Source organism: Symphalangus syndactylus, chromosome 6 (assembly GCF_028878055.3).
Source record: "Symphalangus syndactylus isolate Jambi chromosome 6, NHGRI_mSymSyn1-v2.1_pri, whole genome shotgun sequence".
In the NCBI taxonomy this organism is placed as follows: Eukaryota; Metazoa; Chordata; class Mammalia; order Primates; family Hylobatidae; genus Symphalangus; species Symphalangus syndactylus.
The window spans coordinates 148,122,979-148,150,712 of record NC_072428.2 but is presented as its reverse complement, the minus strand read 5'-3'; the positions used below and the strand labels follow the sequence as shown (position 1 = coordinate 148,150,712).

Genomic DNA, 27,734 nt, shown 5'->3' with positions numbered 1-27,734 from the left:
TCCCAGCACTTTGGGAAGCTGAGGCGGGTGGATCACCTGAGGTCAGGAGTTTGAGACCAGCTTGGCCAACATGGCGAGACCTTGTCTCTACAGAAAAATAAACAAAATAAAAACTATTTGACTAGATGTATACAAAATTGGTACCAACAATGTGTATTTCTCAGTCTCACTCCATTCCTCTCTGCCCTCCCTCTAAGTTTTTCAGGCAAATTCCAGACATGACATTTCATTTCTACATACTACTTTGTTCATCTCTCAAAAATGTGCTTATAGCATGCCATTATAAGACCTAAAAATGTGACAGTAAATCCTTGGTATTTTTAAAAATAATCAAGCCACATTAAAATTTTTCCAGTGATCTCAAAATATCTCCTTAGAGTTTTTTTGAATTAGGACTCAACAAGTTGCCCACATGGCATTTGCTTGTTATACCATTAAAGTCGCTTATTCTAGAGCATTCCTCCCTCCTTTCCTTTTTTAAAATCTATGCCATTGGCATGTGAGGAAACTGGACCAGTTGTCCTGTAGAATGTTGGCATTCTGATAGTTAGCTCTAAAGGTTTGGATTCAACTTTTATGGCACAAATAACTTCCCAGGTAGTGCTGTGTATCTCATCTTTCATTGCAAGTCAGACAATGTGTGGTTGTCCCACATTAAGTGATGCTAAGTGACTTCAGGTGAAGGAAGTATTTTCAAATATAATGGGGAAGAGGAACTTGAGCATCTGCAGACTCTGGTTTGTATTAGTATTAACCCTAGGAGCATTTCCTTAGGTCCTTCCCCAAAGCCATAGAAATCCCGCTCATGTGTGAGGGCGGGCACAGAGTACAGGTACAGACATAGGGTCCACTGGGGTTTTTTGCTACTCTTAGAGGCTAGGCCTTCTAGTTGCTGCACTCTGAGTACCATTAGTGCATGGGACTGATGAAGGGCTTCCCACACCTTCCTTGCTCAGCCCTTCTCAGTAGTGGCCCTGAAATATCTTATTTACAGTTTCCACTGTAGAGGTAGTTCTGTTTTTGTTCTGTGGAGGCTGTTGGAACAAATCCAGTCTTCTGAAGGTTGTCCAGGTCAGTGATGAGTCAGAAGAGGGGACTCCACACTCACCATGCACTCAGTCTCTGAAATTTTTCTGATTTGAACTAGCCTTGAGTGGTAGGTGGAAGCTTACCTTGCCATTTGGCACAGATTGATATTTCATCAAATAAAAGAGAAGCAAAGCATTCTCCTTGATATATGAAAACCAAAGGAATTCTAAGAAGCATGGACTTAAAATAAGAAAGCTTGGACAAAAGGATCCAGGTTTTTTTCTCATGAAATGTAAGATGGACAGATCACACTCTTTTTGTACTCAAATGCTGCACTGCTTGTCAGGTTGTCAGTAGGACACACACACACCAAGTGCTTTGCATTGCATTTGTTATTTCAGACGATTGAAAATGATTGCATCCAGGACTTCATGTTCCACGGGATACACCTTCCGAGGAGGTCTCCAGTGCATTCCAAAGTGCGGGAGGTAAGATGGTGAACAGATTGTTTTTGAAATAATGTTTCCTCTGTTTTGTTTTTAGATAATCGTTTTGGTTAAATTTTAAAATTAAGCTTTCACATACATCAATTAGGGGGATTTCTCAGAACCTTGATATTTGATGTCTGGCAGTTTTATTCCTGCCACCAAAGTTTTAATGAGGAAAGCAAAGGTGTATTGTTGAGGTGGTTAGTATTGTATTTGAATGACCTTAAATTCATTTCTCTGTCCTGAGATTTTCCAGAATTATTGGTTTCTAATGGCCACTATCATTTTTTTCAAAGATCTTAGAGGGTATTTGAAATTATTTTTATTATTTTACTTATTAAATTCCAATTTTGCTGTTCTGCAAACCAAATGAATAAATGTTTTGATTGTTTCTTTTGATATTTTGTTCTGTAAAGGTAATTTCAGAATTTATATATGAACTTTACCTTTATATTAATAATTGTAAATGGACTGACTAGGTAAGATTCTATCATCAGTGCCATTACTACACTGATAGGTGTTTGCTGGATCATAAGGATCCTGGCAGGAGGAATGGGAGAATCTGGTCTGCTGTGTTTGGTTAGATTAAGCAGCTACTGTTGATCAGTGTTCTAACCCATGGGATGCCTTGTTTGCTTGCTGTTAGTTTTGGCAACCATATGTCAAGAAACCAAGTGAATAAAGACTACTCATTTCTTTGCTTTGTTGTATAGTGAAACTACTGCTATTTATAGAATGTAAATACACTAATTATATTAATTTTGGGTGGATAAGAAAATGTTTCTTTGCATTATTGATGATTTAATTTCAGTTACACAAGGATAAAGAACCCAGAGATTTATCTAGACTACTGAGTTTTCCAGAGGATTTAAAAAATCGTGATTGCATATATTTAGGATAAATATGTTCAATGAACTCCCTGTCCTACCCACCCCCCACCCCTATCCCAGTGTGGCTTTATTTAGTTGTAGTCAGTTTGGGTTATTTATTTCACATAGATGATTTGGTGTTTCAAATTTTATTTAGTAGAATTGCATTAAACTATGTATTTATGTAAACTATATTTATGTTTATGTAAACTATATGTGTAGTTTATATGTAAACTATGTATGTTTTCATACGTTATTTTCTGCTGTGGTAGTCTGAGTAATTAAGATATTATAAGTATAGATATCACTTTGGTAAATTTATGGAAAAATGCACAAAAAAATTTAAAGGGAGAATATTAGATTTCACTCAAGTGAAATGTGTTACTCAACTCCAAGTAATTGTTTTTGTCACAACTTATAACACATTATAGTTTCTTCCTCAAATTGTTTTTATTTGATAACTATTAAATTTATCTGATAAGTCATTTTATTGATATTGAAAGAGGTTTCAGGCAGTGCTTCAGACATCATTTGAAATTAAAAATCTCAATATTGTTGATGAAAATGTTCTAGAATTAGATAGTAACAATGGTAGCATAGCTCTAAATATTCTGAAAGCCACTGAATTGTATACTTTAAAACAGTAGATTTTGTGGCATGTGAATTAATTCTTAAGCTGTTTAGAAAATTTTTCTATGAAGCAAGCATACTGTTGATATCAAAATTTGATAGTATTATACACAAAAAGCAAACTATAGACTAATGTCACTTATCACCATCAATAAAAACTACAAAATAATAATCAGAAAAAAATAATCCCCATACTGCAGCTCTTCTAGGGTTAAGTTGATACAAGCTCACTTAAAGTGTAGGCTATTCTTTTATAGCCTGTTTAATCTTTCAAAATTTTCATGTTTCACTAATAAAGTTTAGCCCCAAAAGGTGTGAATAGAGAAGTAAGGCAAAATTAATTGTTGTTAGGGACATGAGTCTACAAAGAATTTTGGGAAGATTCTGACTGGGAAAGAAGTGGGTAGGAAAAGAAGAATGAAAGCTACAAGAATGATCATTTTCTGATTTTTTCATAAGTTTTGGGAGGAACTTGATACCTAAATTAATCTCGTACAGTGAGGGGTCACTAAGTGTGACACCCGCTTGTTACCAAGTTATGAAACAGTTACCTCATGTTGATAATAAAGAGGTTTAGTTAGTGTTTTGGAACAAGCATGAGCTATTAGAACCATTTAGGAATCTCCCCCTTTCCATTTTATCCTGAAGGTCGGAGGTTTAAAGGAGTCTTTTTCTGAGGTTATGTGGCTGTTGGCAGAATAGCAGAAACTAGAACCCAAACCATTTTATAGCCCAAGGCCATTAATCTTTTTATTTCAGCTGTAGATTCTTTCTTGTGATTGACTGCATTTACTACTGTCCTATATCCATTGAAGTTACTCCTGCTAAAGAATTGTCATAACATGTGGATGGCAGCCAGAGCCTACTTGTGGTGGAGAGAACAATTCTCCCTGTTGCTCTTTCCAAATGCCATTTTATTTTATTTGTTTATTTTTTTGTTAATGCCTTCCTTTTCCTTTTTTTGGTCCTTAGGTTCTGAGTTACTTTCACCATCAAAAGAAAGTTCGACAGGGAGTGGAAGAGATGCTTTATAGATTATATAAGCCCATCCTTTGGAGAGGATTAAAGGTATACATTTCAAATACTTTATCCGTGTTTGGAATGTACTACTTGTGCTTTTGAATTTAGCAAACTCTAATTCAAAATTACAATAAAATAGTAAAGATAAGGCTGGAGACTGAATGCTTTGTGAAATTTTTGAACAAATGTTTTTTTCTTTTATTAAAAGCATTTCTTGGTTTCATTTAACTGGAAATCTGGATTGGTTTAGTGCTAACTACACAGTTATTTTTAAGTAACCATGTTTAGGGAAGGAGATTAGAGGCATGCCATAAAGCAAACCAGCTGAGGCTGTAGGTGGTCTGCCGCGCTGGCCTGGGCTGTCCAGGGCTGTTCCAGTCCTTGAGATCTAACAAACACACAATAACTTTCAGTGCAGACAACCTGGTATCTTTAGTGAGGATGTGGGGTGACCTTTGAAGTCAGGAAGCTTTATCTTTTCATAGTTAATCTGTTGACATTGAACTGAGCAATGTCTGGTCAATTTAAATGTTATAATTGTCTGTAATTTGAAAATAAATTTGTATCAAGATAATTAAAGTGTTACTTTGGGAACACTGTACTTAAGCCTTCGTATGTTAACTCTTTGGGATTCTGAGATACTCTTCTTTTATTATTATAGGCCAGAAACTCTGAAGTTCGATCAAATGCTGCATTGTTGTTTGTTGAAGCATTTCCTATTAGGGATCCAAACCTTCATGCTATTGAAATGGATAGTGAAATTCAGAAACAGTTTGAAGAGCTCTATGTACGTACTTCAGGTGGTCAAGCTTCTTACAGATACCAGCTTTGTCCAGGCTGTGGCATGTACTGCTTGTGTGTGTCCCCACCTCCCCTGTAACAGCCAGAGCTCTGCTCCCACACGGCATGGTTTCTAAAGCTGGACTATTCTTCAGAGAGATGCCACTTCTCCCTGGGGCCTTCTGCAACAGCGTGGACCTGTGGTGTCTTTTTCTACTTTTGGGACGTTTAATTATTTATTACTATGTGTGGTTTTAAATATTTTATGCATGTGCCTGTTGTTTCCCCAGTGGAGAGGTGGTGTCATATAGTGGGTAAATCACATGCTCTGGTGTCAGCCTCCTGCTTTCTGGGGTCAGATTCCACCACTTTCACTTAATAGTTATGTGGCTTTGGGTAAGTCACTTACCTTCTCTGTGTCTTTCTCTGTAAGTGCGATTGCGATATTGCCTATCCTAAAGGTGTTGGGTAGCATAATGAGCAAACACTGGTTATATTTCAGGGCAAGCCTACAAATAACGCCTGTGGCAGTTGATTTTTTGGATGAGGTGCTAGGATGTTAAGGTGCGGCATTCATTTCCAGGGAGTATTGTGGATTCTTTTCATCTACTTAGTCTGTGTTTCCTAACACAGCTCACTTAAGCAGCGCATACTATCTACTGTCCTAAGCAGTAAAGTTTTAGGAAATAATGACAACAAAGTGCTGTTGTCATGCTGTCACCTATGGTGCTTCTGAAATGCTCCCTTTTGTTTTTATTTTTATTTTCTAACTTATGGAAAACCTGACATGCAGAAAGTTGGAAGTAATAGTATAATAGGCCTGCACAGTGGCTTACGCTTGTAATCCCAACGCTGTGGGAGGGCAAGGTAGGAGGACTATTTGAGGCCAGGAATTTGAGACCAGCCTGGGCAACATAGTGAGACCTTGTCTCTACAAAAAGTTAACAACAACAACAAACAAAAAAACAGCCCAGGGTGGTGGCACACGCCTGTGGTCCCAGCTACTTGGGAGGCTTCAGCCCAGGAGGTCAAGTCTACAGTGAGCCATGATCACACAACTGCACCCTAGCCTGGGTGACAGAGTGAGACCCTGTCTCAAAAAATAAAAAGAAAAAAAGTGTAATAAATATCTGTATACTTCTTCATGCACACACACACATCCCTAAATGAAGTCATTAGTATTTTGCTGTGTACGTTATGTGTATTTATCTACAATTCCTTTTTTTTAAAGATTCCTTATTTTTAAATTTTATTTTATTTTATTTTATTTTAGAGACAGAGTCATGCTCTGTCTCCCAGGCTGGAGTCCAGTGGCATGATCATCACTCACTGCAGCCTCAAATGGAAGGATCGCTTGAACCCAGGAGGTCAAGGCTACAGTGAACCATGATTATACTACTGCACTCCAGCCTGGGCGATAGAGCGAGACCCTGACTCTTATTTTAAAAAGAGAAAAAAACTTTGTGGACAACAAAATTTTAACCTCATGTAATTTTCACATGCCATAAAATGATAATTTGTTCATTTTTTCCAACCATTAAGAAATATGAACCATTCTTTGCACTGTGGGCTGTGTAGCAGCAGGTACCAGCTGGGTCTGGCTTGCGGCCTTGTTCACCAAAGCTGGCTGAGAGCTCCTGTCCCTGGTGCTGTACCTCTTGAGGCTTTAACTCAACCTTTAGATGGAAATTAGGCTCTTTCATGAGGAGACAAAGCAGGTGATCTGATAAATAAGAGCAGTGGTTATTTCCTGTATGCTCCGTGTACCTTAACTGTTTTCTCATGCTTTTTGCTTTATTGGTATTTCTTAAACCTGAGTAATATGGAGAACCTTTTTTTTAAAAAAAATAAAAAAGGGTGTAGGTGCAGTGGTTCACGCCTGTAATCTCAACACTTCGAGAGGCCAAGGAAGAAGGATTGCTTGAGCAATCCTGGGCAATATGGCGAAACCCCACCTCTACCAATTAAAAAAAATATATAAGCTGGGCACTGTGGTGCATGCCTATAGTCTCAGCTAATCAGGAGGCTGAGATGGGAGGATCACTTGAGGCTGGAAGGTCAAGGCTGCAGTGAGCCGAGATTGTGCCACTATACTCCAGCCTGGGTGACAGAGCAAGACCCTGTTTCAAAAAAGAAAAGGATTCTTTGAATGTTTTTAAATGAAGAGATGCGACAGAAACAGCATTGCAAGTCATGTGCTGTCATTTTGAGTGCTTATCTGGTGACGGTGTAATTGCAAACAGGTCTGGACACTGAGTCCAGAGAGGATGTGGTTGTAAGGTGATTGTCCAGAATATATTTTTATTATTTTTAAAGATTATTATTGAAAGTAATTCATAGAAAACAAAATGTATAAAAACTTCGGAATCCCAATTACAGGCCCTCAGATTCCTAAAGTTCTTTTCTAATTTTTTTTGTTTTTTTATCATCTTTTTTTCTTCCTGTTTGCCTTTTCTTAAATGACTGGTCATCTTTTCCATTCTTATGTTTGGATAGAGGATTGGGTTGGTAAGGTAGTTAGCAAGTGTTCTTCTCTAGTTGTGTAGAGTTGTGTCTCAGGTTTGCCTAAATGGGCAAAGTGCAACAGCAGGAGGGCTTCCCTTAGTTTCTGTGGAGGAAGAGCAGGCAGGCAGGTGACCCCTCAGTACCCAAGTACAAAGGGCCCTTTTCTTCTGGGTGGCATTGCTCTTCCTTCTTTTGCCTTTCTGGTGGCTCAGAGTTATTGCTGGCTCTTTTTTTGTTCTTCTTTGTCTGTTGCCCAGTATCTATTTCAGGAACTCTTTCTGGCAGATTACACACTTGGTTTAGAAACCATTTTTAAGACTTTATCCTGGGGGGCACATCCTTGCTCCTGAACTCCTGCTGGCCTGTATGCCTCATCAGGGATTGTTTGCTGCCCTTGTCACAAACTCTTTTCTCAGTAACCTGGGCTCTGGGTTCGGGGTTGATGTGAGCTCTCTGAGGTCACAGCCTCCTGTCTTTAGAGCACCCTTACCTGGGAATGTCTAGGTTACAACCTTTTATGCTCTTTTCTCCATGAATCTGTTCCTTATTCCTTTTCTTACAGAAATTTCTGTCTTTTTGTTTCTATTATTGCTAATAGAAATTGATCATTTTGGTCAAATTTGGGGGAGGAGATGGGGTAAATGCTTAATTTTAACTTGAAGCCTTTTTTTTCTAATTAAAGTAGTAAGAATTCTGTTGTGTTTTCAACATTTCTAATAGAAAACGTCATGCATAATAAAAAAGAGACTGGAGTAATAACATTACCCTGTGTGCCCACAACACAGTTTTACTCATTGCTGACTAATCCCAATCCGATTTCTTCTTCCCCTGTCTTGAAACATATTTGGGACATCATATCATTTCAGCTCTAAATGGGTCAGAAGGTATTGGTAAAAGATAATCTTTTTTTTTTAATTATGCCATGATCACAGCTAAAGATAAATTAACGATGATTCCTTAGTGTCTTTGGGTACCCATTCGTTGCTCTCATTTTCTCGTTTTGTTTGAATGTTTCTCTAATTAAGGCCCATGTGCTATGACTAACTGACATGTTGCTTAAGTCTCCTGGACCACGAGCTCTCTCGCCATAATCTTTCTGTGTTTTGTTTTCTTAAAACTTGCTATTTTTGTTGTCATTGAAGAAGCAAATTATTCTATGATGTTTCCAGCAGTCTGGATTTTATAGAACCCATTCCTGTGATGCCATTAGTGTGTCCCTCTGCCCTTTGTGTTTCCTATAAATTGGTAGTTAAATGAGAGAGTTGATCCGATTCATGTATTTGGGATTTTGTTTCGTGAGATTATTTCCCTGGTGATGTCAAGTACTCCCATCGGGGTACTTACTGCCTCACTGTCTGTTTTTGAATTTTTAGTACCACTGACGATCATGGCTTGGATTAGTTCATTACAAGTAGAATTATTTTATTCTGGGCTCTAAAATGCATTACAGCATTTTAGAATTCAAAAGTGTGGTGTACGTGGGCCATGCCTAATCTGAATGCCTGCCACGGTCGGCTGAGTGTGCAGGTCTCACTGAATGACAGAGCTGGTTTTGAGGCCCTGCTGTCAGGGGATATGGCAAATAAGGCACCCCATATTTCTTAAATACTCTGCTTTAGAAGTGATAGCAAGTAATCTCAGGTCTAGGAATCCATGTGTCCAGTGTTTCTACGCTCAAAGTTTCTCTGACTAAGTTACGAATCCCCGAAGTGCTCATGTGTGAAGCAGATGTTGATTTCGGGAAATAACTCAAGGTTTTTAAGCCTTTCTCCCCTCCTACTTATAGAGCCTTTTAGAAGATCCTTACCCGATGGTCCGTTCCACAGGGATCCTTGGTGTTTGTAAAATAACTTCTAAGTACTGGGAAATGATGCCCCCGACCATTCTTATTGACCTCCTGAAGAAGGTGACTGGGGAACTGGCATTTGACACGAGCTCAGCTGATGTTCGTTGTTCTGTCTTTAAGGTAAGATTTTTTAAATTATGTAAGTAATGTTTATTTATTGTAGAATAATTAGAAAAACAGGAAAAGAAAAAGATTAAAATAATACCTGTAATCCTACTCCACAGAAATAACATTTTTGACTTGTCGTATATCCAAAGTAAGGTTTTTAAAAACCAAATTAAAAGTGTTTTCTACAAAAAATGACGACTTGAACTAATAGTAGTGTAGGGGGGAAGGGGTCCCAGTACCGTTGAATTTATTCTCTTTTGTCTCTTTGTGTAATGTCTTGGAGAAATATGCTTTACATAGAATCTTGTACATATATTTGGATTCACTTAAGTAATTTTTTAGTATCTCCCCCCTATCACCAACACCAATTGTACCTCAAACCTTGCAAGAAGAACTCACATTTTATTTTCTAAGCAACCTGAACTGTCTTCAGGTTTATAGAAATTGTAATATGTATGTTAGATGGTAGTGGGGTGGCCACTGATCTTTTTTCCCCCTGACTTTGGTGAGAAAATGTGAAACGGCTAGGTGTGGAATGAACCAGAGGGAGGGGGCTACCCAGGCTGCAAAAACAAATGCTCTCGGAGGGAGGGTTTGGAGAATCTAAGGCTCTCAGAGAGGCCAATTCAGAGAATTTCTTGAGGGACTGTGAGATGACCTAAGAAGAACTGATCTCACTTTCCTACTACTGGAATCAACCGTTTAGAAGCTCTGACTCCCCTGAGCACAAAGCAGGTGACTTCCTCTTCCCTCATGTGCAAAACAGACATTTTCAGAGCAGCCCTTGGGCCTCGTGGCCATGCCCTAGTGGGGGCTCCTGTGGATCTTCCTCCCCACTTCTCAGGAACCTGCTTGCTTATTTTCTGTATTGGAAAAGTTTTCTGGGCTAGGTGCAATGGCTCACACCTGTAATCCCAGCACTTTGGGAGGCCAAGACAGGTGGATTGCTTGAGTTCATGAGCTCAAGACCAGCCTGAGCAGAGTGGTGAAACTGTGTCTCTACAAAAAGCACAAAAAAAAGTAGCTGGGCATGGTGGTGTGTACCTGTAGTCCCAGCTACTTGAGAGGCTGAGGTGAGGGGATGGCTTGAGCGTGGGAAGCAGAGGTTGCAGTGAGCCAAGATTGTGCCACTGCACTCCAGCTTGGGTGATAGAGCCAGACCTTGTCTCAAAAAAAAAAATTTTTTTTTTTTCTGTTGCATGTTCAACCTCTCCCTCTCAGCAGTACCCTTCCTATAGGTTTGTAAGCATGTTCACGTCTCTATCTCAGGCAGAGGCTCCCCCATCTCTCCTCATTGCAGAAAGATATTCTGAGGAGCATGTCTGTGTTTGTTGAGTGATCAGACATTTGGGCTCATGCCTGTTGCTCTGCAGTAATTGTTAGGAACAACCTTCTTACTCTCAAAAGAGTCTTAGTTTAGTGGTCACCGAAATAGTCTATCTCCATTTCCTGCCATTCCCCAGTCTACTGTAAAGCATCTTCTATGTCCACTACTCCAGTAAAGCATTTCTAGCCAAGGTTGATTTCACATGACTGCTTCACTAGACCTTTTTGACCTCTGAGCAGAATTCATTCCTACACCATTCCCTTGTCCTTCTGGATGTTGTGGTAAAACCTCAGTCCCTCTTCTTCCTCTTGGTCTTTGGTTGAATGCTCTTACTCTTTAAGTGCTGGCTGAGGAGTCAGGGAGCCATGTGCTGCTTGCCCTGTGATGGGCTCACCCTGGCGATCTGGTTTCCAGCCTTGCTGTAACTGCAGTTTGCATGTTGCTGGTCCCAGTTTACAGACAAGCGTCTTCTTGAGAGCTCTGCTCAGGTGACCAACAGGTAGCTCTGAGATTAAGATTATCCACAGCATGCAGATTAGGAAGTGCTCCTGGGGTGCACACCTGTGGAAGGGAAGGGACATTAAGCCATGACACAGCCTGGGAAAGCCTCGTGCAGACCCACGGGCAGCTTTGGAGCCAGCAGAGCCCTTCAGACTGGGCCCATGCTGATTCACTATTGCACACTGGCTGCCCAGGAAGAAGGCATTTTCTTCAGGAGGCCATCCCTAAGCATCCAGCTGGGGTGAATGCTTCATTTCTGATGGGGCCTTGGTTGTACGTCATAGCAACCACCCTGTCTCCACTGCTGAGTTTATGACCATCTTTTCCAAACCTGCTGCCATCCAAGAGTTTTATTTATTTTCCTCTCTCCCCCTTGCTCCTCTTTCTCCTTGAAGTGATGATGCCATCTGCTGAGTCACTCACTTGCGTGCTGTTCTTGCTTCTTCCTCCTTCACCCAAGTCCTGTCTTTCCCTTCCTGGAGTCTGAGGTTCACCTGCTCCTTCCTGTTGCTGTCACCCAAAGTGGCTGCAGCTCCCTGGCCAGTATTCTCTTGGTCCTGACCTTCCGACCACAGTCTGGTGCTTTCATGCTTCTGAGGAAACCCTTGCAGGGCCACTCTGAGATGCCTCCCGGGCCCAGATGGGTCATCTGTGAGGAGGGATGGGTGGGCTCTGGAGTAGAGGAAGAGTCAGCAGAGAATCTACAGAAGAAAGACCAGAGAAGTGGAAAGAGAATTAGGAGAACACAGTGTTGTAGCAGGGGCTACAGGGGCTGTGGGATTGGGGGAACTGGCAAGGTAGGTGGTGGCCGGTGGCCGGTGGCCAGTGGGAGGGCAGGATCAAGGGGAGGCTGTGGACCCAGGTGGAGCAGATGATTCAAATCAGTCTGCCCTTGAGTGCTTTGGAGGAAGAGCTGTATATACTTGAAATTTTTTGAAAAAATTATCGTCATTAAAATATATGTGGCCAGGTGTGATGGCTCATGCCTGTAATCCCAGCACTTTGGGAGGTTGAGGTGGGCGGATCACGAGGTCAGGAGATTGAGACCATCCTGGCTAACAAGGTGAAACCCTGTCTCTACTAAAAATACAAAAATTAGCCAGGCGTGTTGGCGGGTGCCTGTAGTCCCAGCTACTTGGGAGGCTGAGGCAGGAGAATGGCATGAACCTGGGAGGCAGAGCTTGCAGTGAACTAAGATTGTGCCCCTGCACTCCAGCCTGGGCAACAGAGTGAGACTCTGTCTCAAAAAAAAAAATATATATATATAACACACACATTTTTGGAATACTGTATATTCTTTTTTTTTTTTTTTTTTTTTCTTGAGACGGAGTCTCGCTCTGTCGCCCAGGCTGGAGTGCAGTGGCGCAATCTCGGCTCACTGCAAGCTCCGCCTCCCGGGTTCACGCCATTCTCCTGCCTCAGCCTCTCCGAGTAGCTGGGACTACAGGCGCCCGCCACCGCGCCCGGCTAATTTTTTCTATTTTTTAGTAGAGACGGGGTTTCACCGTGGTCTCGATCTCCTGACCTCGTGATCCGCCCGCCTTGGCCTCCCAAAGTGCTGGGATTACAAGTGTGAGCCACCGCGCCCGGCCAGAATACTGTATATTCTTTTAATAAAAACCTGTGAAAATGTCCTTTCTCCTGAAACTAGATGGAGAAGGCAGTAGAGCTTAAGCAGTGCTGGAGCTTGGGGGCCCAGACTGAGCCTTGGCCTATGGAGGAGTGCCACCTGCTACATGGGCACTGTAGTCAGCCAAGAGTGCGTTCGAGTCACACACGCTGGCTCTGTTCCCTCCAGTCCTCATGCAGTATCGAGTCAGGAAATGCAGAGTTCTTGGACTTGGTGCCTTTGGAGACCATGTGACCAGTAGTTATTCGTGTTTCTTTCAACTCAAAAATCCTCTAAAATTTAGCTAAGAGAGAGCATTAAAGATTTCTTTTATAATTGCTTTAATCTTATTTGAACAAAACAGTGGATGGACCAAATAGCAGTGGCTGGACCTATACTAGTTCATTAAAAGTATGCCTTTTATATGAAATAGTTCTAGAAAAAGTGGTACTTTTCATAGGTATATTTATTTCACTAGTAGTTCTAGTAAAGATGGAACCGAATGTTTTCTTTAATGAAGTTTTCCTACCTGAACCTTTCATTGGCATGTTCTGATTTTGAATCGTTTATCTTTCTCTCTGTTGTAGTGTCTGCCAATGATTTTGGACAACAAACTGAGCCACCCATTGTTAGAGCAGCTCCTTCCAGCTCTCAGATACAGTCTCCACGACAATTCGGAGAAAGTGAGGGTGGCTTTTGTGGACATGCTGTTGAAGATCAAAGCTGTGAGGGCTGCTAAGGTAGGATGAATAGGGCTTTTTTACTTAGGACATGAAATAGGGATATGTGTTCATCAAACAGAAAGAAAGTAGTTTTAATTCCACATTTTAAACTGATAACTGATATTATTTGACCAGTTATCTCTGTCAAAAATGTTTTGTGTTTTTCATCGAAGGTTCTAGAAATATTATCAATGTGTTTTCTTTTCGAAAGACGTTAATGTAAGCACCCCCTGCCTTCCATTATATTTTTATCATGTATGAAGGTTTTCACTGAGATATTTGGTGTAATATTTGGGTACTTGGCACCTGGTGAGCACTTCTGGAGAGTGTCTAGTATGAGCCACCCCCACCCCCCTCCCCCCTCCCCCCACACAAAGTGAAGGAAAGAGACACCCGCTTTATGAGAGATGTGCGTTTTGACGTTTTACAAACTACTGAAGTGGTTGTTCTCTTTCGGCTCTAGTTCTCTTCAGCTTTTTGCTAAGAATGTTGCTTATAATGTTCTTGACTTCATTATTATTTGGTACCATTGTGAACTTTCTTTCTCCACTAGTTCTCAGAAATTTTCTTTGAGTGCCTTTGAAACTCCTGGGCTCAAGTGATCTGCCCACCTTGGCCTCCCAAAGTGCTGGGGTTACAGGTGTGAGCCACCGTGCCCAGCCAATGATGGGGATCTTGTCACTGAATGTAGCACATATTACTTTGTGTGTTTTGAGTTTTGATCTGTGAATTTTTTTATGTTAGAAGAAAACAAAGGATATTTTGAGTGACCAATGTAGTATTAACACCCAATGTCATATCCAGTTGATTTACTTTGATGCTTTTGTTGAAAGTCATTGACCATGTGTGTGGTCCTTTTCTGGACTCTGTCCTGTTCTGTTGATCCATTTGTTGTGTATGGATCTTACAGGAAGTCTTGCAGTGTACATTCTCCAGCTTTGTTGTTCTTTCAAAATTCTTTGGCTACTTTAGGTCCTTTGCATTTCATATAAATTTTAGAGTAATAGCCAGGTGTGGTGGCTCATGCCTGTAATCCTAGCACTTTGGGAGGCTGAGGTGGGAGGATCACTTAAGCTCAGAAGTGTGAGACCAGCCTGGGCAACATAGTGAGACCTTGTCTCTTAAAAAAATGTAGAGTAAGCATGTCAATTTTTTTTTTTTTTTTTTTTTTGAGTCGGAGTCTCGCTCTGTCACCCAGGCTGGGGTGCAATGGCACAATCTTGCCTTACTGCAGCCTCTGCCTCCCAGGTTCGAGTGATTCTCCTGCCTCAGCCTCCTGAGTAGCTGGGACTAGAGGCGTGTGCCACCATGCTCGGCGAATTTTTTTTAAATTTTAGTAGGGTTGGGGTTTCACCATGCTGGCCAGGCTGGTCTTGAACTCCTGACCTCAGGGGATCCACCTGTCTTGGTCTCCCAAAGTGCTGGGATTATAGGCGTGAGCCACTGCGCCCGGCCAAGCATGTCAATTTCAATAAAAATACTGGCTGCAATTTTGATGGCATTTTTTTAAGCAGCCTGTTAAAACTGTAGTTCTGTGCTTTTACACTGTTGATGGGAGTGTAAATTAGTTCAACCATTGTGGAAGACAGTGTGGCAATTCTTCAAAGACCTAGAGGCAGAAATACCGTTTGACCCAGGAATCCCATTACTGGGTATATACCTAAAGGAATATAAATCATTTTATTATGAAGATATATGTTTGCATATGTTCATTGCAGCACTGTTCACAATAGCAAAGACATGGAACCAACCTAAATGCCCTTCAATGATAGACTGGATAAAGAAAATGTGGTACATATATACTATGGAATACTATGCCACCATAAAAAGGAATGAGATCATGTTCTTTGCAGGGAATGGATGGAGCTGGAAGCTATTATCCTCAGCAAACCATCGCAGGAACAGAAAACCAAATACCGCATGTTCTCACTTATAAATGAGAGCTAAATGATGAGAACATGTGGACACATGGTGGGGAACAACACACACTGGGGCCTGTTGGAGGGTGGAGGTAGGAGGAGGGAGAGCATCAGGGATAATGGCTAATGGATGCTGGGCTTGATGCCTAGGTGATGGGATGATCTGTGCAGCAAACCACCATGGCACACGTTTACCAATTTAACAAACCTGCACATCCTGCATTTGTACCCCTGAACTTAAAAGTTGGACCAAAAAACCCAGAAAACAAAGTAGACTTTAAGGCAATTATTGGAGAAAAACAACTTTTTGGGAATATTTTTATTTTTTGTTTTAATTTTTTATTTTGAATTTTCAAACATATATAAAATCAGAGCGACTAATATAGTGAATTAGATGTACCCATCACCCAGCTTCAACAATTATTGCTATGTCGAATCTTGTTTTATCTAAACCGTATCCAGGCCACACTGCCAGACTATTTTGAAATAAATTCCAGACATCATATGGTTTTCTTTGTATTTCAGAATGTATTTCTAAAAGATAAGCACTTAAAAACCACTCTACCATTATTTTATAAAAAATAAAAGAATAACTCTTCAGTAAAACAAAGCAGAAAACCGTAGTAGGTAAGGAGGGCGGAGGACCCAGTAGTGGGTAAGGGAGGGTGGAGGGTCCCAGTAGTGGGGAAGAGGGAGCAGAGGGACCCAGTAGTGGGTAAGGGGTGGCGGTGGGACCCAGTTGTGGGTAAGGGAGGCGGAGGGACCCAGTAGTTCGTAAGAGGGGGCGGAGGGACCCAGTAGTGGGTAAGGGCAGTGGAGGGACACAGGGTCTGTAAGGAAGGTGGAGGGACACAGGATCTCTGGCCCACCAGGTAGTTTGAGTGCCAGAGCAGAGCAAGAAAGCAGAACGTTTGCGTTTCAGTCCTTATCTTTGTAAGTGTAAGGCAGACAGCCATTTGGTTGTGAGGTCTCTGGAAAGGTTTGTGACGGGCATGCAAGCTAATTTCCCTTGAAAGTTAAGGTTACAGAATGACATGAGTACAAGAGGCAGTCTGACTGGCCAGAGGACAGCTGTTGGAGCTGACTGGAGGGCATTGTCTGTGGACAGGAACAACCTGGCAGCATGAAACCAGGCTGCCGGGCCTGGCGTGACACCTCAGTAATGGGTGCCCTGGCCCAGTGGAGGGTCTTGTACATGCAACTCGAGAAGGAATGAGAGTTATACCTTCTCTTTGTTTCCTTTGTTAACTGTGGTAGGCCTTGAAAGGGATGCCGGCAAACTCAAACCACACCGAGTATGGCCAAGAGATCTTTATTGGAGAGGTTGAGGTCAGGTTGCGCAGGAGAGAGAGAGAGCTGTTGGGTGGAGTAATTTATAGCCCCCAGGGCTATGTGGGCACTGATGATTGGATGGGGGGCGGGCCTGAAGGGAGGAGTAGGAGGTGACTTTTATTGGGTCTCATGTGGCGGGCCGACGTAGTGCTAGGTGAAGAAGAACCCGGAACCAGCGCCATCTTTTGGCGCCTTGCGTCACCTAACATTCCTCCCTATTGTTTCTCTTAGAGGTGGGTGGAGGGGCGTCGTATCTCATCTGGCTACTTCCTGCTGAGTGGGGGCGTTGAGAGGAGGTAAAGGGAGGACTGTTAGGGGCATTTATCAGTAGAGTAAGCCCGAGTAGTGTGGCGGCGTATGTAAACGCCTCTTGGGGTGTGAAGTCCGTGAAGGTTCCTCTAACATTGTGATCCATTCGAAGGGTAGCGATGGATTGCCTATGAGCCAGCTGTCGGTGCGGAGATCATTGAGAAATTTGTGGAATGGGTTGGCGGTTGTCATGACTGGCTTGGGTTAGCAGGTTGTGAGCCCGTCTGTGGAATCTGTCCCGTCCTTGCTGGTGGCTAAAAGTTGGTAGTTTCTGAGGAGAAGCTGGTTAAATGTTTGGTTAGATATGGAAGGGGTTTGGTTTTTCATAAACTTAATGAGGCAGGGGAGTACTGCGCAGAAAGCGAGGATACCCGCTGGGGGCCTAAAGAGGGAAGGAGCCAAGCTAAGAGGGGGGTTTTGAGGATTTCCCAAAGGGAGGAAGTAGTGCTAGCATTCATTAGTTTACGTTTTATCTGATGTAGGTTTTTAATGCTAGTTTCGATCACTTGGGACTCATTAATGTAATAACAACAGTTCTCCTGTAAGAAGATGCAAATACTGCCTTTTTCGGCTGTGAGTAGGTCGATGGCGCGGCGGTTTTGAAGGGTGACACCAGCTAGAGATGTGATTTGTCGTTGGAGGGCGGCTAGAGACTGAGCCGTTTCCTCAATGGCCGTCTGAAAATTGGGATACGCTGTATACCTATGAGAGAGGTTGTTAGAGAGATTCCAAGCATGATAGGTAGGAAGATTGCTTTTTTTTTTCTGACGGTCTTCAGGAGAGTTGGGTTTAGGGTGATTAAACTGATAGGCTGGAAGGCCTTCAGAGAAGGAGAGCAATGTGAGTTGAGGGACTAGCGTGGTGGGTATGCAGGGGCCAGGGATAGAGGAATTAATGGCTGTTACACCAAAAAAAAAAAGCTGTCTGGAGCTGGAAAGTTGGGGGGGGGTGACAGTTTGTTTGCACATTACATTGTGGGGCGATGGGTGGTAGCTGGTGTTGTAACAGGTAGGAATAGGGACGCTGAGGTTGGCAAGGAGGGGGACATGGGAGATTACAAAGTCGGTGGTCGGGGGGGAGGAGTTGCTTGTGTTTATGGAGCTAGATAGTGGAACCGCAGCAAGAGGGGGTTTGTTGATGTTTGCGCATAAGAAACAATCGGAAGTGGGGACCTGAGAGGTGTTTAATAGTAGTAATCCCTGATTGAGGAACGGAAGCCAGGAAGCCTGTATGGAGGTTGTGTCGGCCTGTGGATGTAGCTGGGATTGTAGTTCAGTCTCTCCTTGAGAAATATGTGTAATTTCGGCTAGCACCTGTTGGGAGTCAGTTTTTAGGGTACGGGTGATGGTTATAGTTTGTGCTGGATAAAACCAGGCGTTGCTTGGGTATATTCCCCCTGTGGCTGCCTGGCCCCAGATTGCGTTGGCTGGGTCGGTGATGTGAATTGCTCGAGATGAGGCATTGTTTTGGTGACATAATATATGAATGGGGTCTGTCTGTCTGTTTTTTTTGGTGATTTAATTCATAACACAGCTGGTCCAGGGACACCCACGGATTTAGGGCCATTCAGTTTTACAGGCGCTGTGGGATTGTTGGTGTGGAAAGCAAATGGCAAAGTGGAACATGTGGAAATAAGGGTCCTAACCGCTATTTATTATGGTGAGTTTAGGGAGGGGAAGGTTTACTGAGGATGCGTCGATGGAGCATCGGGTGTAACTGATGACATTGGTGTGTGACCTCCGGTTAGCGTTGTAGGTTTCTTTGAGGGTGAACAGGTAGTAGGGTTGTGAAGGGGTCCTGTTGGAAGAGGAAAGTCTGTAGAAGAAGATGTAAGAGGCGGAGAGCCAGAAAAGCGGGTTCGGAGCAGGCATGAGGGCGGCAGCTTACGCCTTAGGAATAGTAGGAAGGGAGGGCGTTTTAGAAATGCGAACTTTGAGAGGGTTATGGGGTATGGGCGTGCCTGGCTTTAGAGGGGTTTGTGGGTTCGTGTTTAAGGAGAGACAGGCAGGAGGGTGGTGGGATTGAGGGGTGCACATGTTTGGAAAGTTACAGCGGAATCGTGCAGGAAGGAAACTAGGAGAGACAGTACGCGGCAAGGGGGAAGGGTTTGTAGACTTTTATAGGTCAGGAGTTCCTTGAGTTGATGGGGGGAGGTAATGACAACAGCTGCCCTAAACGTTAATTTCTTTGACTCTTGAAGTAGTAGGTAGGCTGCAGCCAGGGCCTGAAGGCAGGGGGCCCACCTTCGCACAGTGGGGTCTAGTCGGCCGGCAGGGATGCAGAGCCTCCCATGGTGAGAGAGGAAGGGGTATATGTACACGGCGGCTGGCTGAACAGGGCGTCCCCTATTAGCCGATGGCTGTGTTGTGAGTCAGAACCTTCAAGCCGGTCGTCACCGAAACGAAAGAACTGATGGGCCTCTGTAAGGCCGAGGACCGTGGGTTACCTGGTACCAGGATTTTTTGAGCGAGAGAAGGGAGGAAACCCAGGCCGGACGAGTGAGGAGGGAAAGGAGAAAACTCAGTTCCCTGCGGGCCGAGTTCGCTCTCAGAATTGTTTGGATAGGTATGCAACTGCCGCAAAGGTGGGTCCATGCATCTGACCTAGGACTCCAAGAGCCAAGCCATTGTGCTTATGTACATATAGAATGAAAGGTTGTTGTAAGTCTGGAAGATGTAGGGCTGGGGAGTGACAGGAAGGGCTGCTTGACTGTGGCCTCTACAGGCTTGGATAGGGTACCTCGGGAGAGATCATATAGGGGCTTTGCTAATAAAGAGTAGTTGGGGATCCAAGTTCTAAAGTAGCCTGCTAGTCCTAAGAAGGAGAGTATCTTTTGTTTGGTTTTTGGGATGAGACTTGAGTGAGGGAGAGCTGGACCTTTTGGGGGGATACTCGGTAGCCTCGGTCAGCAAGGAATTTGAGAAGAGAGGTGGTGTCAGTTTGTGAGACAGTTAGAGAGGGACTGCATAGGAGGAGGTCATTAACGTATTGTAGGAGGGTGCACTGGGGAAAGTGTAATTTTTGTAGGTCTGAGGCAAGAGTTTGACCAAAGATATGGGGGCTATCCCTGAACCCTTGGGGAAGCACTGTCCATGTGAGCTGTTGTGACTGTTTAGTGTCTGGGTCAGTCCAAGTGAAGGCAAACAGGTCTTGTGACTGAGGGGAGAGGGGAATGGTGAAAAAGGCATCTTTAAGATCTATGACTGAGAAATGTGTGGCACTAGGAGGAATAGAGGATAAGAGCTGAGGTCTTGGACGAGGCGGAACGTACCATTGGGTTTTTTTTTCTGCTAGAATAGGGGTGTTAAATGGAGAATGGGTTGGCCTGAGGAACCCTTTTCTTTTCTTTTTTTTTTTAAATTGTATTTAATTTTAATTAATATACATTTAAATTTAAAAGTGATACTTGATCCAGTTATTGAAAAACTGAAGTTTGAAACAACTTGGGTATGTGAATCTGCTTTTTCTTTTTTTTTTATATATTTTATTTTATTTTTTTTTGCACACAAAACAATAAACATTTTCTAAAAGTACATACGAACAAAAAGATGCATATCAAACATATTAGGAAGGTTGCACATGGGAAGACGGGGAATAGAAATGGGGGGTGGGAATTAAAGAAAATAAACGAGAGAGGGACTTTGTATGGATCAATGATAATAACTCAATCCTCTATTTGACAAAGAAGAAGGAGAAGGAAGAGGAAGAAAAAGAAAGTGGGATAAAGGATCAGAAAGGGAGGAAAATAGAAAAAATTAGAGTACGACTCCAGGGTAGACCTGTTTTGTTGTCGCTTGGTTCGTTGGTTGGTTTGACAGTTGTATTTTTCATATGTTTCGCCATGTTGGCCAGGCTGGTCTCGAGCTCCTAGCCTCAAGCGATCAACCCGCCTCAGCCTCCCAGAGTACTGGGACTACAGGCGTGAGCCACCACATCCAGCCCCCACATTGCTTCTGGCCTCTGTGGTAGACCTCCCAGACGGGGCGGCCGGGCAGAGGCGCTCCCCACATCCCAGACGGGGCGGCCAGGCAGAGGTGCTTCTCACTTCCCAGATGGGGCGGCCGGGCAGAGGCGCTCCTCACATCCCAGACGGGGCAGCCGGGCAGAGACGCTCCTCACTTCCTAGACAGGGTGGCGGCCGGGCAGAGGCGCTCCTCACTTCCCAGACAGGGTGGCCACGCAGAGGCGCTCCTCACTTCCTAGATGGGGTGGCGGCCGGGCAGAGGCGCTCCTCACTTCCCGGACGGGGCGGCCGGGCAGAGGCGCTCCTCACTTCCCAGACGGGGCAGCCGGGCAGAGGCTCTCCTCACATCCCAGACGATGGGTGGCCGGGCAGAGGCGCTCCTCACTTCTTCCCAGACGGGGCGGCCGGGCAGAGGTGCTCCTCACTTCCCAGACGGGGTGGCAGCCGGGCAGAGGCGTTCCTCACTTCCTAGACGGGGCGGCCGCGCAGAGGTGCTCCTCACATCCCAGAAGGGGCGGCCGGGCAGAGGCGCTCCTCACTTCCCAGACGGGACGGCTGGGCAGAGGCGCTCCTCACTTCCCAGATGGGGTGGCTGCGCAGAGGCGCTCCTCACTTCCCAGACAGGGCGGCCAGGCAGAGGCGCTCCTCACTTCCCAGACGGGGCGGCCGGGCAGAGGCGCTCCTCACTTCCCAGACGGGGTGGCCGGGCAGAGGCTCTCCTCACATCCCAGACGATGGGTGGCCGGGCAGAGGGGCTCCTCACTTCCCAGACGGGGTGGCGGCTGGGCAGAGGCGCTCCTCACTTCCTAGACAGGGCGGCCGCGCAGAGGTGCTCCTCACTTCTTCCCAGATGGGGCGGCCGGGCAGAGGCGCTCCTCACTTCTTCCCAGATGGGGCGGCCGGGCAGAGGCGCTCCTCACTTCTTCCCAGATGGGGCGGCCGGGCAGAGGCGCTCCTCACTTCCCAGACGGGGTGGCCGGGCAGAGGCTCTCCTCACTTCCCAGACGATGGGTGGCCGGGCAGAGGCGCTCCTCACTTCTTCCCAGACGGGGCGGCCGGGCAGAGGCGCTCCCCACCTCCCAGACGGGGCGGCCGGGCAGAGGTGCTCCCCACCTCCCAGACGGGGCGGCCGGGCAGAGGTGCTCCCCACCTCCCAGACGGGGCGGCCGGGCAGAGGCGCTCCCCACCTCCCAGAAGGGGCGGCCGTTCAGAGGCACTCCTCACCTCCCAGACGGGGCGGCCGGGCAGAGGCGCTCCTCACATCCCAGAAGGGGCGGCCGGGCAGAGGCACTCCTCACTTCCCAGACGGGGCGGCCGCGCAGAGGCGCTCCTCACTTCCCAGACGGGGCGGCCACGCAGAGGGGCTCCTCACTTGCCAGGTGGGGTGGCCGGGCAGAGTCACTCCTTACATTCCAGACGATGGGCTGCCGGGCAGAGGTGCTCCTCACATCCCAGACGATGGGCGGCCAGGCAGAGACTTTCCTCACTTCCTAGACGGAGTGTCGGCCAGGCAGAGGCGCTCCTCACATCCCAGATGATGGGCGGCCAGGCAGAGACGCTCCCCACCTCCCAGATGGGGCGGCGGCCGGGCAGAGGCGCTCCTCACCTCCCAGACGGGGCGGCTGCGCAGAGGCGCTCCTCATAACCCAGACGATGGGCGGCCAGGCAGAGACGCTCCCCACCTCCCAGATGGGGCGGCGGCCAGGCAGAGGCTGCAATCCCAGCACCCTGGGAGGCCAAGGCAGGCAGCTGGGAGGCAGAGGCTGCAGCGAGCCAAGACCACGCCACCGCACTCCAGCCTGGGCAACACCGAGCACTGAATGAGCGAGCCTCCGTCTGCAGTCCCAGCACCTCGGGATGCCGAGGTGGGCAGAGCACTGGAGGTCAGGAGCTGGAGACCAGCCTGACCGACATGGCGAAACTGCGCCTCCAGCCAAAGGAGAAAAACCAGGGAGGGGTGGTGGCGCGCGGCGGCAATCCCAGGCAGCCCGCAGGCCAGGGCAGGAGAATCACGGGAGCCGGACGCAGGGAGTCTGCAGCGAGCCGAGTTTACTCCAGCCTGGGCCACAGAGGGAAGAAAGAAAGAGAGAGAGAGAGAGAGAAAGAAAGAAAGAAAGAAAGGAGGGAGGGAGAGAGGGAGAGAGGGAGGGAAGGAAGGCCTTTTTTTTTTTTTTTTGAGACGGAGTCTTGCTGTCGCCCAGGCTGGAGTTCAGTGGCAGGATCTCGGCTCACTGCAGGCTCCACCCCCGGGGGTTCATGCCATTCTCCTGCCTCAGCCTCCCGAGTAGCTGGGACTACAGGCGCCCGCCACCTCGCCCGGCTAATTTTTTGTATTTTTAGTAGAGACGGGGTTTCACCGTGTTAGCCAGGATGGTCTCAATCTCCTGACCTCGTGATCCTCCCGCCTCAGCCTCCCAAAGTGCTGGGATTACAGGCGTGAGCCACCGTGCCCGGCCAGGAACCCTTTTCTTAAGAGGTCTAAAATAATTGGTTGTAATCCTTTCAGGCTGGAGACGGGGAGAGGATATTGGGGTTGGCTGGGGAAGTGGTGTGGGTTTTTAAGGAATATTTGTACAGGAGGACAGAGTGCTAATGAGGAGGTGGTGGTGTCCGACACTATGGGGTTGACACTGGCTGGGAGCGAAGGCAGAGTAGGAGCAGGAGTTTGATCTATGGAACTCGCCACCAAGGCAATGAGTGAGGTGGATTGCGGGAGGGTGATTGGGTTGAAGGTGATGGAGGTTTTAAATTTAGAGAGAATGTCTCTTCTTAACAAAGGGAGTGGGCATTGTGGCATGACTAGGAATCGATGGGAAAAGATGTGGCCAGAGAAAGTGCAGGAGAGTGGAGGAATGGGTCTTGGACGTATGGTTTGGCCTCCGACCCCGACTATGGGAGATCCAAAGAGGGACGTGGTGCCCCAAAATTCCCTTAAAACCGAGAAAGTAGCTCCGGTGTCTAGGAGAAAGGTGATGGGACGTCCATCCACTGTTAAAGAGACCCTGGGCTCCTGTGTGGTGATGATTTGTGTCGGGAAGGAAGTCCTAAGACCCCGTCAGTCTTGAATGGCCAATCCTAGAAGATCGGGGGTAGGGATGGTGGCCGGCCCGGCCCCGCTTCGGGAGCCGGGGCAGTCTATGCCCCAATGGCCAGATTGGTGGCATTTAGGACATGGCTGGTTGGGGGGCCTGGGATTTGGGCACTCTCGGACCTAGTGCCCTTCTTTTCCGCATTTGAAACAGGGCCCTGGGAGCTGACGTTGGGATGGACGGGCAGATGACAACTTATGGCCGTGTGATCGAGGGGAGGCTTGAAAGGCTTGTGCCAGTAACTGGTACTTTTGCCTCTTTGCCTTCTCATCTCGATTGTGATACACCTTAAATGCCGTCGCTAAGATCTCGGTTTGAGGGGTGAGGGGGCCTTTGTCCAGTTTTTTTAGTTTACCTTTGATATCAGGAAAACTCTGAACAAAAAAATGGGACATGAGGAGTTGCCTGCCGTCTGGGGTTTCGGGATCTATGTTGGTGTGTTGTTGGAGTGCCTGTGTAAGGCGGTCTAGAAAAGTGGACAGGTTTTCATTTTTATCCTGTATGACTTCATGAAGTTTTTCAAAGTTAACTGCCTTTTGAGCTGCCCTCTGTAGACCGGCTATGATGCAAGTAGTGAAATGGTCTCGGGCTGATACTCCGTTTTGGGTGTTATAATCCCAATTGGGTTCATGCTCAGGTACTGCCTGCGCTCCTAGCGGTAGGGCTGGGGTTGTTTGATGAACCTCATCTGCATAAGTTTGAGCTTGTTCCTAGACTCGCCTACACTACTCGGGAAGGAGGGTGTTAGAATCATATAGATGTCATGGAAGGTAAGGCTATAAGCTTGGATGAGGTATTGGAATTCTTTGATATATAAAGCAGAATTGGAAGTGTAGGAGCCTAGGCATTTTTCTGTTTGTGATAAGTCAGCCATAGAAAAGCGGTCGTGGACTTGGACAATACGTTCAGCTCCTGCCACCTCTCTAAGGGGGGCAAGGACGGGGGGGTGTGACTTTGAGTGAGTGGTTGGGGGGCTGAAGGCCGGGGCTGACGGGATAGGCGGTTGAGGGTGTGGAGCGGGGGGCGGGGGGCAGCAGGAGGCTGGGCGACTTCCGGTTGGGTGGTGGCCGGAGGGCGCGGCGGAGGGTGGTGGTATGGGGGGGGTTTGTCGGCTGGGTTGAAGTCAGGGGCAGAGGGAGAGGTTGGCGGTTTAAGAGCGGCAAGGAGCTGCTGCGGTTTGCAAGGGAGACAAAGGTTAGGTCTATCCCGTAGGAGAAAGAAGCCGTGGATATATGGGATCGCTACCCATTTTCCTGTTCACTCGCAATAATTGTAGAGATCCTGGAGAATGTTAGGATTGAGAGACCCATAAATGGGCCATTTGCTTTGGTTGTCTAGGGGATATGTGGGCCAGTTTTGCTATTTGGGGTCTACCGTGGCCTTAGGGGCTTGAGGCGAGGCGCTTCGTGGGGGTCTCTTGCCTGCCTAGAGAGGTAGACCCCAGAGGGGAAGACTTACCGAGACAAGGCCGGTGTTGGGCGAACAGCTTGGCGAACAGGAGAATGGGTGAAGGCTGGTCGGGGGTTTGGGTTGAGTCTAAGAAGAGATCAGGATCCCACTAAAAGTGGGGAGTCCCGATCCGAGTCACGGCACCAAATGAAAGGGATACCGGCAAACTCAAACCACACCGCGTACGGCCAAGAGATCTTTATTGGAGAGGTTGAGGTCAGGTCACGCAGGAGAGAGAGAGAGAGCTGTTGGGTGGAGTAATTTATAGCCCCCAGGGCTATGTGGGCACTGATGATTGGATGGGGGGTGGGCCTGAAGGGAGGAGTAGGAGGTGCCTTCTTTTATTGGGTCTCATTTGGCGGGCCGACGTAGTGCTGGGTGAAGAAGAACCTGGGACCAGCACCATCTTTTGGCGCCTTGCGTCACCTAACAGGCCTGGGCTGCTGGGCTGAGCCCAGTGGGCCAGGAGATGTCAACACTCTCCCTTCAATGCATTGTCTTATTTTTAATTTTTTTTTTTTTTTTTTGAGACAGGGTCTCCCTGTGTTGCCCAGGGTGGCCTCAAACTCCTGGCCTCAAGCGATCCTCCTGCCTTGGTCTCCTGAGTTGCTGGGACTACAGGCGGGAGCCACTGTGCCCAGCCAATGAGTCTACTTCTATTTCTACAGCAGTGTGTGGCCTGTGCAGCTCTGATCTGTGCATTTGTGTGATACTGAAAGGCAGCGTGGCAGACTAGATAAAAGTGCTATGATCTTGTACTTAATCACTCTAAGCCTCCTTCTTACCTGTAAAGTGGGAATACTAATATCTATGCTGGGGGTGGTTGCAAAAATACAGTAAATAGTGGTTCAGGCCCTTGGTTCTGTGCTTGACATCCTCAGGCATTTCCAGAAAGGTTGGTTGCCAACAACACTGTCACCTGCAGGCCTGCTGGTGCAGTGTTCAGGGCTTGATGCCTCGCTCTCAGAAGTAACCACCCGCTGGGGCTGGAGCCTGTGGCCAGGAGGCTTTTGTGTGTTGGGACGGGCAGAAGGGGCTCAGGGTGGAGGTGGACAGAGTTGTTCTCTGGTCAGAATATGAGTCCTAGTATTTTTCTCTTTCTTGTCCTCTTAAACCATGACAGCACAGCCTCTCACCCTTAGGTAAGAAATCTCCAGTCCCTTAATTTCCAAGGCTTCAGTCAGGTTTGGCAGAAGATTCTTGTCCCTGTGGCTGTAGGTGAGAGCTGGGAACCTTGGCCCTGTCCACTGTCCTGTGGCTGCTTGAAGTACTGGGGTAATGCTCTGTCATTCCAATGCTAGAATGTGAGTAAACTGCCCAGTGCGGGATTTGGGGTTATTGTCCTTACTACAGTAACTTTTTCAGAAATACCAAGAAGTGCCTGAGTGGAAGTATCCCAGGGGCGCTTCAGGTGGTAGTAATGACAGTGTCGGATCTTGCAGATTTTGTCTGAGTTGAGGGTGTTCATATGTCTATTTGAATTTGCAGTATGAGATCATGACCTTGGCAAGAACAACTTCAGTGAGGGTGGACTGCAGTGTCGATGGGGTTGGGAGGTGAGATATGGAAGTGGAGGTGGAATGCAGGCACACTTAGGAGCAGGTCGACTGACAAGGGGGAGGGAAGGTGGGAGCCAGGAGATGGGAACCTCAGGTTGAGTTTTGTGTGTGGGTTTTTGTTCTAAGAGTTAGAATGAGGTAAACAAGAAAGATCAAATTGAAAATACCAGAAAGAAGGATTGGTCCTTGGAGCAAGGTTCTTGAGAAAAATGCAAGATCGAGGGTTTCGCCCACCATGCAGGTGAGGAGGCCGAGGCAGGGCTTGATGTGGTGCCATTCAATTTTGCTTTGTCATGTTCTGCATTTTTCTTTTGTCTTGAATTTCTTGTGCAGAAGATTGCTGCTTGCTTTCTGTAGGTAGTTCGAATGCTTTTGAGAAGAGGCACACTATGACTATGATCAATTCTGATTTTTTGCAGGTTGTCCGGAGGCTGCATGTGAGATGGGTGGGGGGAGATGAGACTAGGCTGTGGGGGTCCATGATGATCTGGGCAGGCTTATGTCAGAGAAGGAGTCACTGTGGATGGGACAGGCAGCCCCAGGGGTTCAGGAGTGATGCCCCTGCTTCTTAGATAGGAGATGGAGTGTCCATGTCAAAAATGGTATATATATTTTTACTCACTTTTCACATTAATGGGCCAAAAGTTAAGGTACTTTAAGAAATTAAAAAATATTAATT

At 46.2% G+C, this 27,734-nt stretch overlaps 1 protein-coding gene across 6 annotated transcripts in view; it reads left to right on the top strand.

The window, feature by feature from the left end:
- NCAPG2 (non-SMC condensin II complex subunit G2) overlaps positions 1–27,734 on the top strand; it is an 84,039-nt gene that overhangs the window by 19,963 nt on the left and 36,342 nt on the right. For all 6 annotated transcript variants that reach the window (XM_055269732.2, XM_055269730.2, XM_055269736.2 and 3 more), the window contains 5 exons: positions 1,431–1,517; positions 3,989–4,084; positions 4,698–4,823; positions 9,108–9,287; positions 13,300–13,452. In XM_055269732.2, the coding sequence (XP_055125707.1) occupies positions 1,431–1,517; positions 3,989–4,084; positions 4,698–4,823; positions 9,108–9,287; positions 13,300–13,452 (642 nt within the window). The remainder of the gene's footprint in view (positions 1–1,430; positions 1,518–3,988; positions 4,085–4,697; positions 4,824–9,107; positions 9,288–13,299; positions 13,453–27,734) is intronic.